General features: G+C 40.7%; 1 protein-coding gene across 3 annotated transcripts in view; it reads right to left on the minus strand.

The window, feature by feature from the left end:
* Positions 1 to 8,348, minus strand: part of CEP120 (centrosomal protein 120kDa) — a 76,489-nt gene extending 68,141 nt beyond the window's left edge. The window contains exons 1-4 of one of the 3 annotated variants that reach the window (XM_011963715.1): positions 8,265 to 8,348; positions 7,696 to 7,776; positions 3,158 to 3,314; positions 1,021 to 1,135 (exon numbers count right to left, since the gene is read on the minus strand). In XM_011963715.1, the coding sequence (XP_011819105.1) occupies positions 1,021 to 1,135; positions 3,158 to 3,314; positions 7,696 to 7,744 (321 nt within the window). In that variant the 5' untranslated portion in view covers positions 7,745 to 7,776; positions 8,265 to 8,348. Of the gene's footprint in view, positions 1 to 1,020; positions 1,136 to 3,157; positions 3,315 to 7,216; positions 7,322 to 7,695; positions 8,130 to 8,264 lie in introns of those variants that run through there. The other 2 variants (XM_011963714.1, XM_011963716.1) reach the window with 2 other exon arrangements.
* Positions 8,349 to 13,251: the final 4,903 nt, after the last annotated feature.

Genomic DNA, 13,251 nt, shown 5'->3' on the forward strand with positions numbered 1-13,251 from the left:
AAAAAAAAAAAAAAAAAAAAAAGCCCTAAACAGCACCATGTTAAATAATAAAAGTCACTATTATCACAGGAATCATGACGATTCTGAGTTCCTTTTCTTGGGAGTAGTGGGGCAGAGAGAGAGGTACTGGTTGGATAACATCAAATGTGTTTCAATAAGTTCACTTGCTCTGACTGCTATGCAAGAGCAGGAAGCAGGGAGGCTATTATAATAGCCAAGGCAAGAAACAATAGCAGCTGAATTTGGAGAGGCAGCAGTGAAAAGCAGAATAGCAGAGAGATCAGGAGGGAAAAAACTGGAATAGGTGGTTATAGGGGAAGGAAAAGGAAAAATGTCAAGGAAGACTTCTGTATTTCTAACTTGTATAACTGAAAGGGGAGTGGCGACAATTCACTGAAGCAGGAAACACTGGAAGAGGATGAGCCACCTTCAGAAGGAAAGCTCAGGGGCTAGGCATGTTAAGTTTCTGAAAATAGCAACTTGGATACAAGTGAGTTCAGAGACGTTTTTTGAGAAAGACAGTTCTTGGCCAAGGAAATGATTAAAATGTTGAGATTTTCTAAATCTAATTCATAAACTAAAACATAAGAACTGCCACACTGACTGGGTGCAGTGGCTCACGCCTGCAATCCCAGCACTTGGGGAGGCTGAGGCAGGCAGATCACCTGAGGTGAGGAGTTTGAAACCAGCCTGGCCAACATGGCAAAACTCCATCACTAAAAAGACAAAAATTAGCCAGGCGTGGTGATGACTGCCTGTAATCCCAGCTACTCAGGAGGCTGAGGCAGGGAGAATTGCTTGAACCTGGGAAGTGGAGGCTGCAGTGAGCCAAGATTGTGCTACTGCACTCCAGCCTGGGTAACAGAGACTCCATCTCAAAAAAAAAAAAGACCTGCCATATTGGCTCAAGCCTATGATTGATCAGGTCTAGTATTTCATGTCCTTTTCATCAATCTGTTATCTGCTGAAAATAATCAACTGTCTAACGTAATCATTAGCAAAACATCAAAAGGGCAATACCTGCTTTGTTTCTTGAGCGGTTCTTAAATCGAGAACGATGTACCCTATGGTTTCCTTGGCTGAAGTTATAGGGTCCAAGGCAAAACACTGGAGTTTGATAGGAGTACGCTGTAGCCTATAACAAAACATGTGATAAATAAAATGGGTTTTGCTTAATAAACTTTCTATTAGCCTTGAAAATATTACCTGTTATCAAGATACTTATAATTTTGATGGATAAAACTGTATCTATTTTATATTGTCTAAAAAACTCTTCAACAGGCAAGAACTAGGCCACGTGCAATGGCTCACACCTGTAATCCCAGCACTTTGGGAGGCCGAGGCAGGCAGATCGCAAGGTCAGGAAATCGAGACCATCCCGACAAACATGGTGAAACCCCATCTCTACTAAAATACAAAAAAAAAAAAAAAAAGTTAGCTGGGTGTAGTGCCACGTGCCTGTAATCCCAGCTACTCAGGAGTCTGAGGCAGGGGAATCACGTGAACCTGGGAGCCATCATGTAGGTCAATGTTTCTCAAGCTTCTGTAACGTGTAAAACTTTCTGAAAGTAAAAAATTACCATGAATTTTCAGGACCTATTTTATTTTTCTTATACTGTAACATATATAAAATTAGAAATACATGCTTATAGCTCTTTTGTAGCTAAAAAAACAAACAGGAATATAAAATAAATTAAAATTTAAATTAATAATTTAACACAAGACAATATTCTGAAAGAATGATATTGGCTTGTTTAGCATGGGCTCTGTTTTAGTTGGGAACCCCTAAACTGGCTCATGCATTAAGCTGAATAGATTTTGCCACTGCTTTTATCTAGTGGAATTATTTTAGAACTGCGCTTAGCACAAACTCATCACTTATAAATTCAATTTATCTGTATTTTCTCAGCCTACAACAATCAGAGGGGTACTAACCTGGCACTAACAAAATGGTAGCCCTAACAGCTCATAGCAGGACTCCATTACAGACACCACTAAAAGGAAATCCAACATTGATATTCTCTAAAGATGCAATAATTCTTCAAATAAATCCATGGACTACTCTAGCAATAGAGGCAAATTGAGTTTTCCTTGCTTTCCTTTAACTTTCCATTTTGATTTAATTTAGTACAGAGAACAAGCAAGTATTAAAGTGATAACAGGTTTCCCAGAAGAAAATATATTTTTAATCCTTTAATAAATAAGAGTATTGCTTTTATTGTTGTTGCCTGCTTCCAGTCACAGAGTTCACAAAAAATATATACTGTAACCTTAAGTCTATTTTATATACTAATAAAGTGGTTTTGTTTAAAATCAAACATAAATTAATTAGAAAGAAACCTTGATAGAATTACTTTCATAGCTTTTCACTGGATACCCCTCTATATATCCTTGGCAAGCCAGGTAAATATACAATAATTAACAGAATTAATGAATTTCAACCATATTTAGCACTGAGTAGGTATCATCAAGGTATTTCTAGAATATCTACTGTCTCACACATTAGGAAAAAAAAACCCAAACAGCTCAGTGTAAGTGTAGTGTAAAAGTTTAGGCTTTGGAGCTGGATTGGCTGGGCTCTACCACTACTAAGCTAACAGACTCAAAGCAAGTTACCAATACTTAACCTATCAGGCCTCAGTTTCCTCACCTATAATACAGGGGAAATAAAAATACCAGCTTCATAGTGTTCTTCTGATGTTTAACTGTTTTTGTTGCAAAGCACTTTAAAAATTTCCTGTCACATTAAAAAAAACACTCAATAACTGTAATTATTACTATAACATAATGAGATACAAAATTTATAGGTTGAACATTCCTGATTTGAAATGCTCCAAATTCTAAAACTTTGAGTGCTGACGTAATGCCACAAATGGAAAATTCCACACACAAGCATTTAACACATACTTCATTTTATGAAAAATTTATTTAAAACATTATGTAAAACTACCTTTGACTATGTGTATAATGTAAAACACAAATGAATTTCATGTTTAGACTTGGGTCCCATCCCTGAGGTATTTGATTATGCAGATATTCCAAAAATCTGAAACACTTCTGGTCGCAAGTATTAAATACTCAACCCGCATTTATTTATAACAGCCTGAAAAACAAGAAACCAATAAAGAAGCTACTTTAAAATGAAAATGATAATCACCTGTGCTGATGAAGTGCCTTCCTGTCAATTTCCCAGGCTAACTCAGTAGCAAATTCTGGCTGGTCAGTGTGGTCCACAGGATCAGTAGCCAACTGTTCTCCATCAAACTTTGCTTCCACTACAAGCATTTGCTTTGGACGTTTGGGGAAATGGCGACCTGGAGAAACAGAATATACAGATTAATTAAAAGTGTACAAAAATCAAACAGGATCATTTAGCATGTGTTTTCTTGTTTGGTTGGTTTTTTTTCTGAGATGGAGTCTTATTGTGTTGCCCAGGCTGGAGTGCAGTGGTGCAATCTCAGCTCACTGCAACCTCCGCCTCCCAGGTTCTTCTCCTACCTCAGCCTCCCGAGTAGCTGGGATTACAGGCGCACGCCACCAAACCCAGCTAATTTTTGTATTTTTAGTAGAGACAGGGTTTTGCCACATTGGACCTCCTGACTTCAGGTGATCTACCCGCCTCGGCCTCCCAAAGTGCTGGGATTACAGGCATGAGCCACCACGCCCAGCCTAGCATGTGTTTTTTAGAACTAGTATCTGTTAAGTGTGGCTGACATGCATTCCATAAGCTACCTCACTAATGCAGGCTCACATATACACCCACCTTCATAATTCATAAGAAACATGAATCAAATGGAAAGCTATAATTTACAAATATGTGCTTCTCAAACATTAGTGTCCACATGAATCACTTAGGGACCCTGTTAAAATGCAGATTCTGACTCAGTAGATTTAGGGTGGGCCTAAGATTCTACATTTCTAACAAGATCTAGGGTGATGTGAATGCTGCTGTCCTTAGTTCACACTTTGAGTAGGAATGATCTCAACAACATCTGGAATTAAAGACTTAATGTGATTACATGAATTTTAGACATTACTACCGCAGTACTTAATAGAGAACAGTCATCTGAAGAGCTGGGAGATAAATTAGTAAAAACAAACTTGTCTGCATCTTAATTTTTCCATTAACTCAGTTAAGAATACTTTCCTGGTGAAATCCTGTCTCTACTAAAAATGCAAAAAATTAGCCGGGCATGGTGGCAAGCACCTGTAGTCCCAGCTACTCGGGAGGCTGAGGCAGGAGAATAGCTTGAACCCTGGCGGCAGAGATCACAGTGAGCCGAGATCATGTCACTGCACTACAGCCTGGGCAACAGAGCAATACTCCATCTCAAAAAAAAAAAGAATACTTTCCAAATTAGCTAAAGAAAAATAGCCACATGGATTCCTTCATTCTATTCTCAAGGACAACACTGTATACTATCAAGCAATACACATCACTTTTCATTTGTACTGCTAAACCCCATTTCATCAATGTTTACTGAAGACATATTCAGAGTCAGGTATTATATCAGATGGTGGAGTGCAAAATAAGTAAAATAGAGTACTTGTTGTAAAAAACCTGAGGGTCTAGTTAAGAGAAACAACCAAAAAAACTGAAAACAGGAAGCTAAAGAACATCAACAAAGAAACACTAAGAATCTTGCCCTGAGTCAACTAGTCCTCCTGTTTATAAATCTGCTAAGGTGGATCCTAGTGAGGGGAATTTTATCCACTGATTAATAAAGAAATCCCTGCTGCTACTCACCCTGGCGCAAGCTACTTGTGGGGGAAGTGTAGGAATTAAGCTGTTAAAAAGACCTTGACTGCTAACCTTGTGAGTTTAAGCCTGAGGCTCTCACTGAAACTCTGTATTAGGAGTATTAACACACATCACACAGCTCTCCCAACTAGCATTAACAGAGGCCCCTCTCAGGACCTCATTTCTGCTGCTCCAAAAGATACCCAGCTTCCCCAAATGAAATGTCATATATGTCAAAGAACCTATATTTTCCGTATTATTAGAACCAACAGCTTCCAACAAGCTTGAGAATAGAGGATGTGAAGTGGAACAAACAGGTGCCTGCCTTGCAGCGGACAATGATACAGAGAGAATAGAAACCGTCTTCTTCATCCTTGGAATCTAGTACATAGCCCAAATTTTGTTCATGGTAAAAGCTTAACCATTTTCTTTTGAATAAAGGGCATTTCTAAAAGTGTAGTCAAGAAATTGCAAGTAACTCTTAAAGGCTATAGTCCTGAGTCCTCCACCAAGCCGAAGAGCCGGGAATACATGAGGGGAAATGAGACTGAAAAGGTAGGCAAGAGGTCTACCACAAAGGGCCATGTATGCCATTCTGAGAAATACAGACATAACCCTTTACGACACTGAAGGACTTTAAGAAAATCAGATTTGCATTTCAGAAAGATTATCCCCAGTGAGTAATGGAGGAAGTCTAGATGTTTCTGGAAAGGAAGAAAACATTCAAGAATCAGACTATGGAAAAGATTATTACAGTAAGTTAGGTGGATGATGAGCGCCCCTTACCAAGGCACTCACAATGGAAACTCATTCATTCAAAAACTTACATGTAGAATCTATTATGATTCAGAAATAAAATCAATTTTACTTGGTGATCATTTGGAAGTTAGAAATGGAGAGTGAATCCAGGCTAAGGATGACTCCTAGGTTCTTGGCTTGAAGCAACAGCATGGTTACGATGAATGGAAAACACAGTACAAACAAAAGAGAAGAATAGTTTGGAGGAAGGAACACATGCTAGTTTCGGGTATGTCTGTGGTAACAACCTAACTGACATCCTTGACTCCAGGTTCTCTTCCTTGCACACTACTACTAAACTGAACTCGAGAAAAGCATTCTATTTAGGAATACATGCTGCCAACCTATTTTTTAGAACATTAATTCTAAACTGGCTTTCAAGGCCTATTTGCTCTAGTTGTACAAGCTCATTTCTTACCATGACATTTCTAAATATTCACCCTGGTCATCTTGCTGATCTTTTCAATGTTCCACCCACCATGCTCACCCTGGCACAAGCTACTTGGTTGGGAATCAAGCTGGTCAGAAAGACCTTGATTGCTAACGTTTTTAGTTTAAGCCTCAGGCTCTCACTTGAAACTTTGTATCAGGAATACTAACACACACTGCACAGCTCTCCCAATTAGCACTAACAGGCCTCTCTCAGGACCTCATTTTCTGCTGCTCTAAAACTAGCTTCCCCAAATGAATTGCATGTATGTCCCGGGTTGTCAGATCGGCCTGGGTTGTCCATAGAATTCAACTGTCACATATCTAAAGCTCACTTATTACTTAAAGTGAGCTTTAAGTAAAGTGAGCAGCCATCCCGCCCACCCTACCCTCAAACCTATATTTACAATCCATATCACATATTTTAAATATTATATTATACCCCAACATACTGTGTCCTGTGATCTCCCCACATGGACAGACCTCTGCATCCTTGGAGGGAAAGTAGGTATTTGTTTTCTCACAGCATGGTCAGTTTTAAGTCTAAAAAGTGTTGTTAACCAAATTTTAAGGTTATTTCAGTCCTGCGTTTTTAAACAATAAGTAATCTAACAGCTAAGAGTGCTCCAAATCTTTATGGCTTCTGGTCCGTCTCTTGTCCCAAAATTCAAAGATTAGGATTACTATGTTTCCTTTGCTCTCATCCCTCACACAGCGCCAGGCCTTTATAAAATACTCTCCCATGGGGGAAAGAATGCAGCCAGGCCTCTGCTCTGGCTCAAGATGACTCCTTCTTAACATATTATTCGTAAAGTGTCCTCAATTCACCTGTTATCTCCTCTGCTCTCCACTTTCTTGCAAATCTGTTCTCCAACTACACTGAATGTAAGCAACATTTACTGAATGAATGTAACGAAGCAAGGCAAAACGTGTCTTGCTTTTCCATACTTGAAGTGCTCTCTGCTCTTCCCTTTGCCTGGAATGCCCTTCCCTTTTTCACCTGACAATTTCCTAATCATCTGTAGGACCCAAAAAAATGCCACCACCTCTGGTGAATCTTCCCCAGTTTCCTCAGACAGAGGTGGTCATTCATCAGGGTCTTTCATATCCCCATGAATTATTTGCTGACACACTCCCCAAACTACATCCTTGGCTTTTTAGAATCAGGACTGTTATTATGACATTCCCAGCACAGTGTCTGACACTCAATGGTCCCCAATAAACAAACGTCATTCATCTAAAACACACTTTTTAAGAAATGTATAATATACCCTCTTAAGAACTGTCCCCTGAGTCCTCCACCAAGAGGTGTAAAGGGAATTGCCTCCGTAACACTCTGGAATTGCAGGAAACCTGTATTCAAGTCAAAGCTCTTACAAGTGCTATTATTGGGAACCGCTGATCAGAACGCGCTTCCCAGGACCACGTTCAGCTCATATATAAAAGCCATCGACGTGCTGCTTTGGATGAAAATCGTTTTCTCTAGATTCTCTGGGGCTATGGCTAGACACGCTAAATATCACTTACTCCTAATAGTGCTCATATCCCTGGAGAGATTTTTAAATCAATTGCCTAACAGACTTCACTACGTACAACTTTGAACAAGTCTGTGGGGACCATAAAAGCACAGATGACAGGGTTCTTAAGGTTAACAAATCCTCGGTCCCACACTAATCTTTTAAAACTCGGGAGGCAGCAGTTGCAAAAGCAAGCCTCAGGCCGCTCACCTTCTAGGATGGACACGACGATGAGCAGTTGGTCGGATTTGGAGACCATGGTTGCGGTGGGCGGTCTGGGGGCGAAGTCGCCTGGGGGGAAGTGAGGTCCAGGTGAGTCGCGGGTAACTCGGGACCCCCGGCGGGACCCCCACTGCCCGCCCCGGGTCCCGGTCCCTGATGCCCGGACCCCGCTCCGCAGCCAGCCAGGTCCCACCGCCGTCTGCTGCAGCGCGCCCGGCTCCTCTGCCCCGAGCCGCCAGCCCAGACCCTAACTCTGCCCCGACTCAAGGAAAAAGCCGCTCTGTAGCCCCGCCAGTCTGCAGGCAGAGACGAGCCCGCCGCCCGAGGACCTTTTGCCGCCTGCGTAGCCGCTTTTCAAACGCCCCGGCGGCCGCAGCGGCAGCCGCCGCGCCCAGCTTCCGCCTAGCAACCAGGCCCGTAGGCCCAGTGCCCAGGGGAGGTTGGAGGACAAAGGGTGATAGAGACAGAGCAGTCAAGGCTAGAACGCCCGTCAGCGAGCTTCGCCTCCCGCCCTTTTACGCTCTGTTCCAGAGACCTAAGGGGGACGCCTTCATTACCTCACAGCGCCCTCTGCTAGCCGGACGGGGAGAGGCGGACGACTTGGTGTGGGACCAGCTGCGCAGGCGCACTACTGCTGTAAACGCTTCCTGAAACTGCGTAGCCTTTAAGGAGCATGAGTGTAGCGTATTACGTGCTTTGTACCTCAGCCACAACCTGAGAGTTGTGTTAGTGGGAATTAAAAAAACAAAAAAAACCTAGCTTAGTTGAGGTACCCAGTGTCAACAATGCTTAAAAAATTAAATCACAGAAAAATAATAACTTAAGTCTAAACTCTAAAGTCCCTAAATCGGGCTCACGCGGCACCTCAAATTTCCGACCTTTGAAAACAAGTAGCATCAATACGGTAATCACAGTACTTGTTGGAGCTGACGTAAACTCCCCGAGAATTTCCTGTCCCTTAGAAATTCCCCCTAAAACAAAAACATTGTCACGTGGGCAATGAAATATAAAGGTATAGGTTCTTCTACCCCCCGCCACCCATCACCAAGTTATTAGCAAAGTCAAAATCAAGGCATTGAGATGCTGTCTGCTGACCCTTTCCACTTAACGTCTCCCAAATTCAGACTTAAGAAATGGTTCAAGACTTGTAAAGCGAACGGCCTCCTAAATACTACTGAAATTGCATGAAGCATGTATTCAAGTCAAAGGCAAAATTCTTTTGGAGGTTATCTAGCTTGAAACCTAAATAACCAAATTGGTTGGAGCGATCGTGGACACTATTAAGTTTGGGAAAAATTCTGCTTCAGAAAACAAAAGTAAATCATAATAGATAGAAAAATAAAGCTGTAGAGATAGCACTAGGTAGTGGACATAAGTCCGGCTTCTCCTATTACTTTCTTGTTTTGTAAATGTAGAAGTTGTTTTGAGAGCAAATGTATCTCGCTATTTTCTTCTTCTATTGCTTTCTTGTTTTGTAAATTTAGAAGTTATTTTGACAGCAAATAATACAACATCACTATTGTTTTCTTCTTCCTCTTCTTCTTTCTTCTTTCTTCTTTGCTTTCTGCCCAAAAGAAAAGGAGAAATACGTGGAGATTGGACTAATTACTTCTAAGGCCCTTTCAGGTCCTGTCACAGGCATTCTTAAAATGAAGCACTATTCAATGTAAAATCAAAGTAATGATCTACTTTGCATTCATCATTGAACAATGCATGATTTTTGTGGAAGATGTCAAACATACTTTAAAGAAAGCAGAATGATTTAATGAACCCCCAGGTACCTAGACCCCAGCTTTGGCAATTACCAACTTAAGACCAATCATCTTCATCTGTTATATTATTTTTAAGGAAATCCCCAACATCACATCAATTCATTTTTTTGGATACGTACTTCTAAAAGATGAAGACTTTTTGGTCAGACGTGGTGGTGGCTCACGCCTGCAATCCCAGCACTTTGGGAGGCCGAGGTGGGCGAATCACTTGCATCAGCAGTTCAAGACCAACCTGGCCAACATGGCAGAACTCCGTCTCTACCAAAACTACAAAAAGTAGCCAGGCATGGTAGCGCAAGCCAGAAATCCCAGCTACTTGGGAGACTGAGGAACGAGAAAACTGAGGCACGAAAATCGCTTGAAATCAGGAGGCAGAGATTGCAGTGAGCCAAGATCATGCCACGGCACTCCAGCCTGGACAACAGAGAGAGACTCAGTCTGGAAAAAAAAAAAAAAAAAAGATAAACACTTTTTAAAGAATCTTAAAATATTAAATATTTAACCACAATCCCATTATTACACCTAATAATTAACAAAAATTTCTTAATCCCATTAAATATACACTGTTCAAATTTCTCTGATTGTCTAACAATTTTTTTGCAGTTGTTTTTTTCAAATCAGGATCCAAACAAATTCCAAAATACGATGATTGGTGTGTCTCTGGTGTTTTTTAATGTATATGGTTAGGCTTTGTGCCCTGACCCAAATCTCATCTTGAATTGTAATCCCCACAACCCCCACGTGTCAAGGAAGGAACCAGGTGGAGGTAATTGAATCATGGGGGTGGTTTCCCCCATGCTATTCTCCTGATAGTGAGTGAGTTCTCAGGTGATCTGATGGTTTTATTAAGTGCTCTTCTCCCTTTACTCACTCACTCTTCTTCTTGCTGCCTTCTGAGGAAGGTGCCTTGCTTCTCCTTTGCCTTCTGCCGTGACTGTAAGTTTCCTGAGGCCTCCTCAGCCATGCTGAACTCTGAGTCAATTAAACCTCTTTCCTTTTGAAATTACTCAGTCTTGGGCAGTTCTTTATAGTAGTATGAAAACAGACTAACGCAGGTACCCAATCCTACTTTTTTTTTCTTGAAATTCTTTTTTTTTTTTTTTTTTTTTTGAGACGGAGTCTGGCTCTGTTACCCAGGCTGGAGTACAGTGGCACGATCTCCGCTCACTGCAAGCTCCGCCTCCCGGGTTCACGCCATTGTCCTGCCTCAGCATCCCAAGTAGCTGGGACTACAGGCGCCCGCCACCACGCCCGGCTAATTTTTCTATTTTTAGTAGAGACGGGGTTTCACCGTGTTAGCCAGGATGATTTCGGTCTCCTGACCTTGTGATCCACCTGCCTCAGCCTCCCAAAGTGCTGGGATTACAGGCGTGAGCCACCGCACCCAGCCTTCTTGAAATTCTTTATTGAAGAAACTGGTCGTGTCTGCAGTTTACTACAGTCTAAATTTTGTTGTATAATACCAGTGATGTGGTTTAACATATCCTCTGTTGAGAGGTCTAATAAATACGTACACATTAACAACACTTAAAGATTAGGAAACAAATTAACAACAAGCAAATATAATGTTATCAGTGGTGTAAGACAGTACTCAGCCTTATAGACAAAGAGAGGCCCAAGTACCTCTGATGAAAAGAATACCCCAGAAGATCAGCATTTGGGACCTACCTCTGCTATTTGCATGCCAGGTGACCTTAAGCAAATCACTTTACCTCTTTGAGCCTCAGTTTCAGCTATAAAATGACAGTATGCATGGTTCTTTAGTACAGGATTTAAATGTAGTAAATGCCACCTAGTTGTTATTTTTTGTGTGAACAATCTCAGACCTTTAGTAGCTGTGAAAAGAGCCAGGAACTGTCCATCAGCATACCTTGTTGTTTTGCTTTAGGATATCCAGCACAGCTTCAAACCTAGATTATAAACCATTACTGTATGCCATAGAATAGTTTTAGGTCATAAAAAATCTGACAATTATTAAAATTAAAGAAACGAACTTTTTCATGTAGTAAATTTCACATGATTCCCTTTATTTGGATTTTCCTCATGAACAACATTATTACTCCTAAAATCACTTCAGCACAGCTACTGAAAAGTCACCAATTTAGTTGGCCTGGTGCTTTCTTTAACAGAATGTACAAAATCAATGATACGAAATTCCCCATCTAGCAATGGAATTATAATCCTATCATCATCTATATCTGTTATTCTATAATCTAATTTCCTTTCATATGTGATATTAAACAGTAGTGACTTCGGTTCTAGTATAAATCATCACATTTGAGCTTACATTTATGAGGGAAAATCTAGTTATAAGTTTATAAAGTACCAATTACTGCTTCAAAATATGAAAGTAAATGCTAGTAACACGTAATTTTTATCTATAATATGAGATTTATTACACTATAAGCTTATAAATTTAAACTGACAGGTTTTTTATTTTATTTATTTATTTTTTGAGATAGAGTCTTGCTCTGTCACCCAGGCTGGAGTGCAGTGGTACGATCTTGGCTCACAGCTCACTGCAACCTTCGCCTCCCGGGTTCAAGTGATTCTCCTGCCTCAGCATCCTGAGTAACTGGGATTACAGGTGCACACCACCACATCCAGCTCATTTTTGTATTTTTAGTAGAGATGGGGTTTCACCGTGTTGTCCAGGCCATTCTCAAACTCCTGACCTCAGGTGATTCTCCTGCTTTGGCCTCCCAAAGCGTTGGGATGACAGGCATGAGCCACCGCACCTGGGTGAAACTGACAGGTTTGACTAAAGGCTTGATTCTGAATTCATTAGCTTGTCAACCTAATAACTAATCATATTAGGTGGCTTTCTAGTTCCATAACTTTCTATCAACAAAAGAACAAAACAAAGCATTTTGACATATTTTAAGCCTTTCTTTGCTGTAGCTATGTTACCTTTTGGAAAAACGTTGTACTTTGTAGTAGTTCTCTGTATTTTTTCTCTTCAGCCACTTCTGTGGACCACCACAGGAGGAATTATGAGCTATATTTCTCTTCCTCAGCGTCTTCCACTGTATACACACAAATACACACACACTGTGTAAAATTTTAGGCAAGCTCCCAAAGACTAATAAAATTAGCACATCTATTGAATAACTGCAGTTTGTAAAAGCTTGGTGACAGACCCAGCTTCAAGAGGTGCTTCTAAAATTGCTCCATTAGAAAGAGGGAATGGGAGTAAAAGTGATAACTCGTCCTCATCGCTTAGTGTCAAGAAGACAGAACCTTTCAATTCAGGATTTACTGTAATTAAACTTGGCAATTAATTTGGGCATCTTTGATCCCTGGAAGTAGGGCCTCTATCATCTATCATAAGAGAGGCAGGATAACCCAGTATCAAAGAGCCACATGTCTCTGAATTTCAAGTTCCATGACTTATTAGCTTTGTGACTTAGCCAACTCACTTATCTCTGAACCTCAGTTTTTCCATCTGTAAAACAGGGTATTAGTCCTTTCCTCACATGGTTTTTGTCAGAATTAAATGGGATTGCTTCTGTGAGGGACCTAGGCCACTATGAAATCTCCAAATGTGGTAGCTAGTTTTATTGTTAGTATGGAGGGATAATTTGTTGGGGGATTATTCTGATATTTGTTCCCTTTCTTTGGTTCTACAAAGTTAACCAGACCCTTTATATTCCCTCACCTTGGCCTATATTTATGTTCTATTGGTGATATCCCCAAAACAGCTCCTCTCTCCCTGGCTTCTTTTAATTTTGGGGGGCACGTAGTAGGTATACATATTTATGGGTTATGTGAG

Source organism: Colobus angolensis, unplaced genomic scaffold, assembly GCF_000951035.1.
Source record: "Colobus angolensis palliatus isolate OR3802 unplaced genomic scaffold, Cang.pa_1.0 Scaffold62, whole genome shotgun sequence".
Taxonomy (NCBI): Eukaryota; Metazoa; Chordata; class Mammalia; order Primates; family Cercopithecidae; genus Colobus; species Colobus angolensis.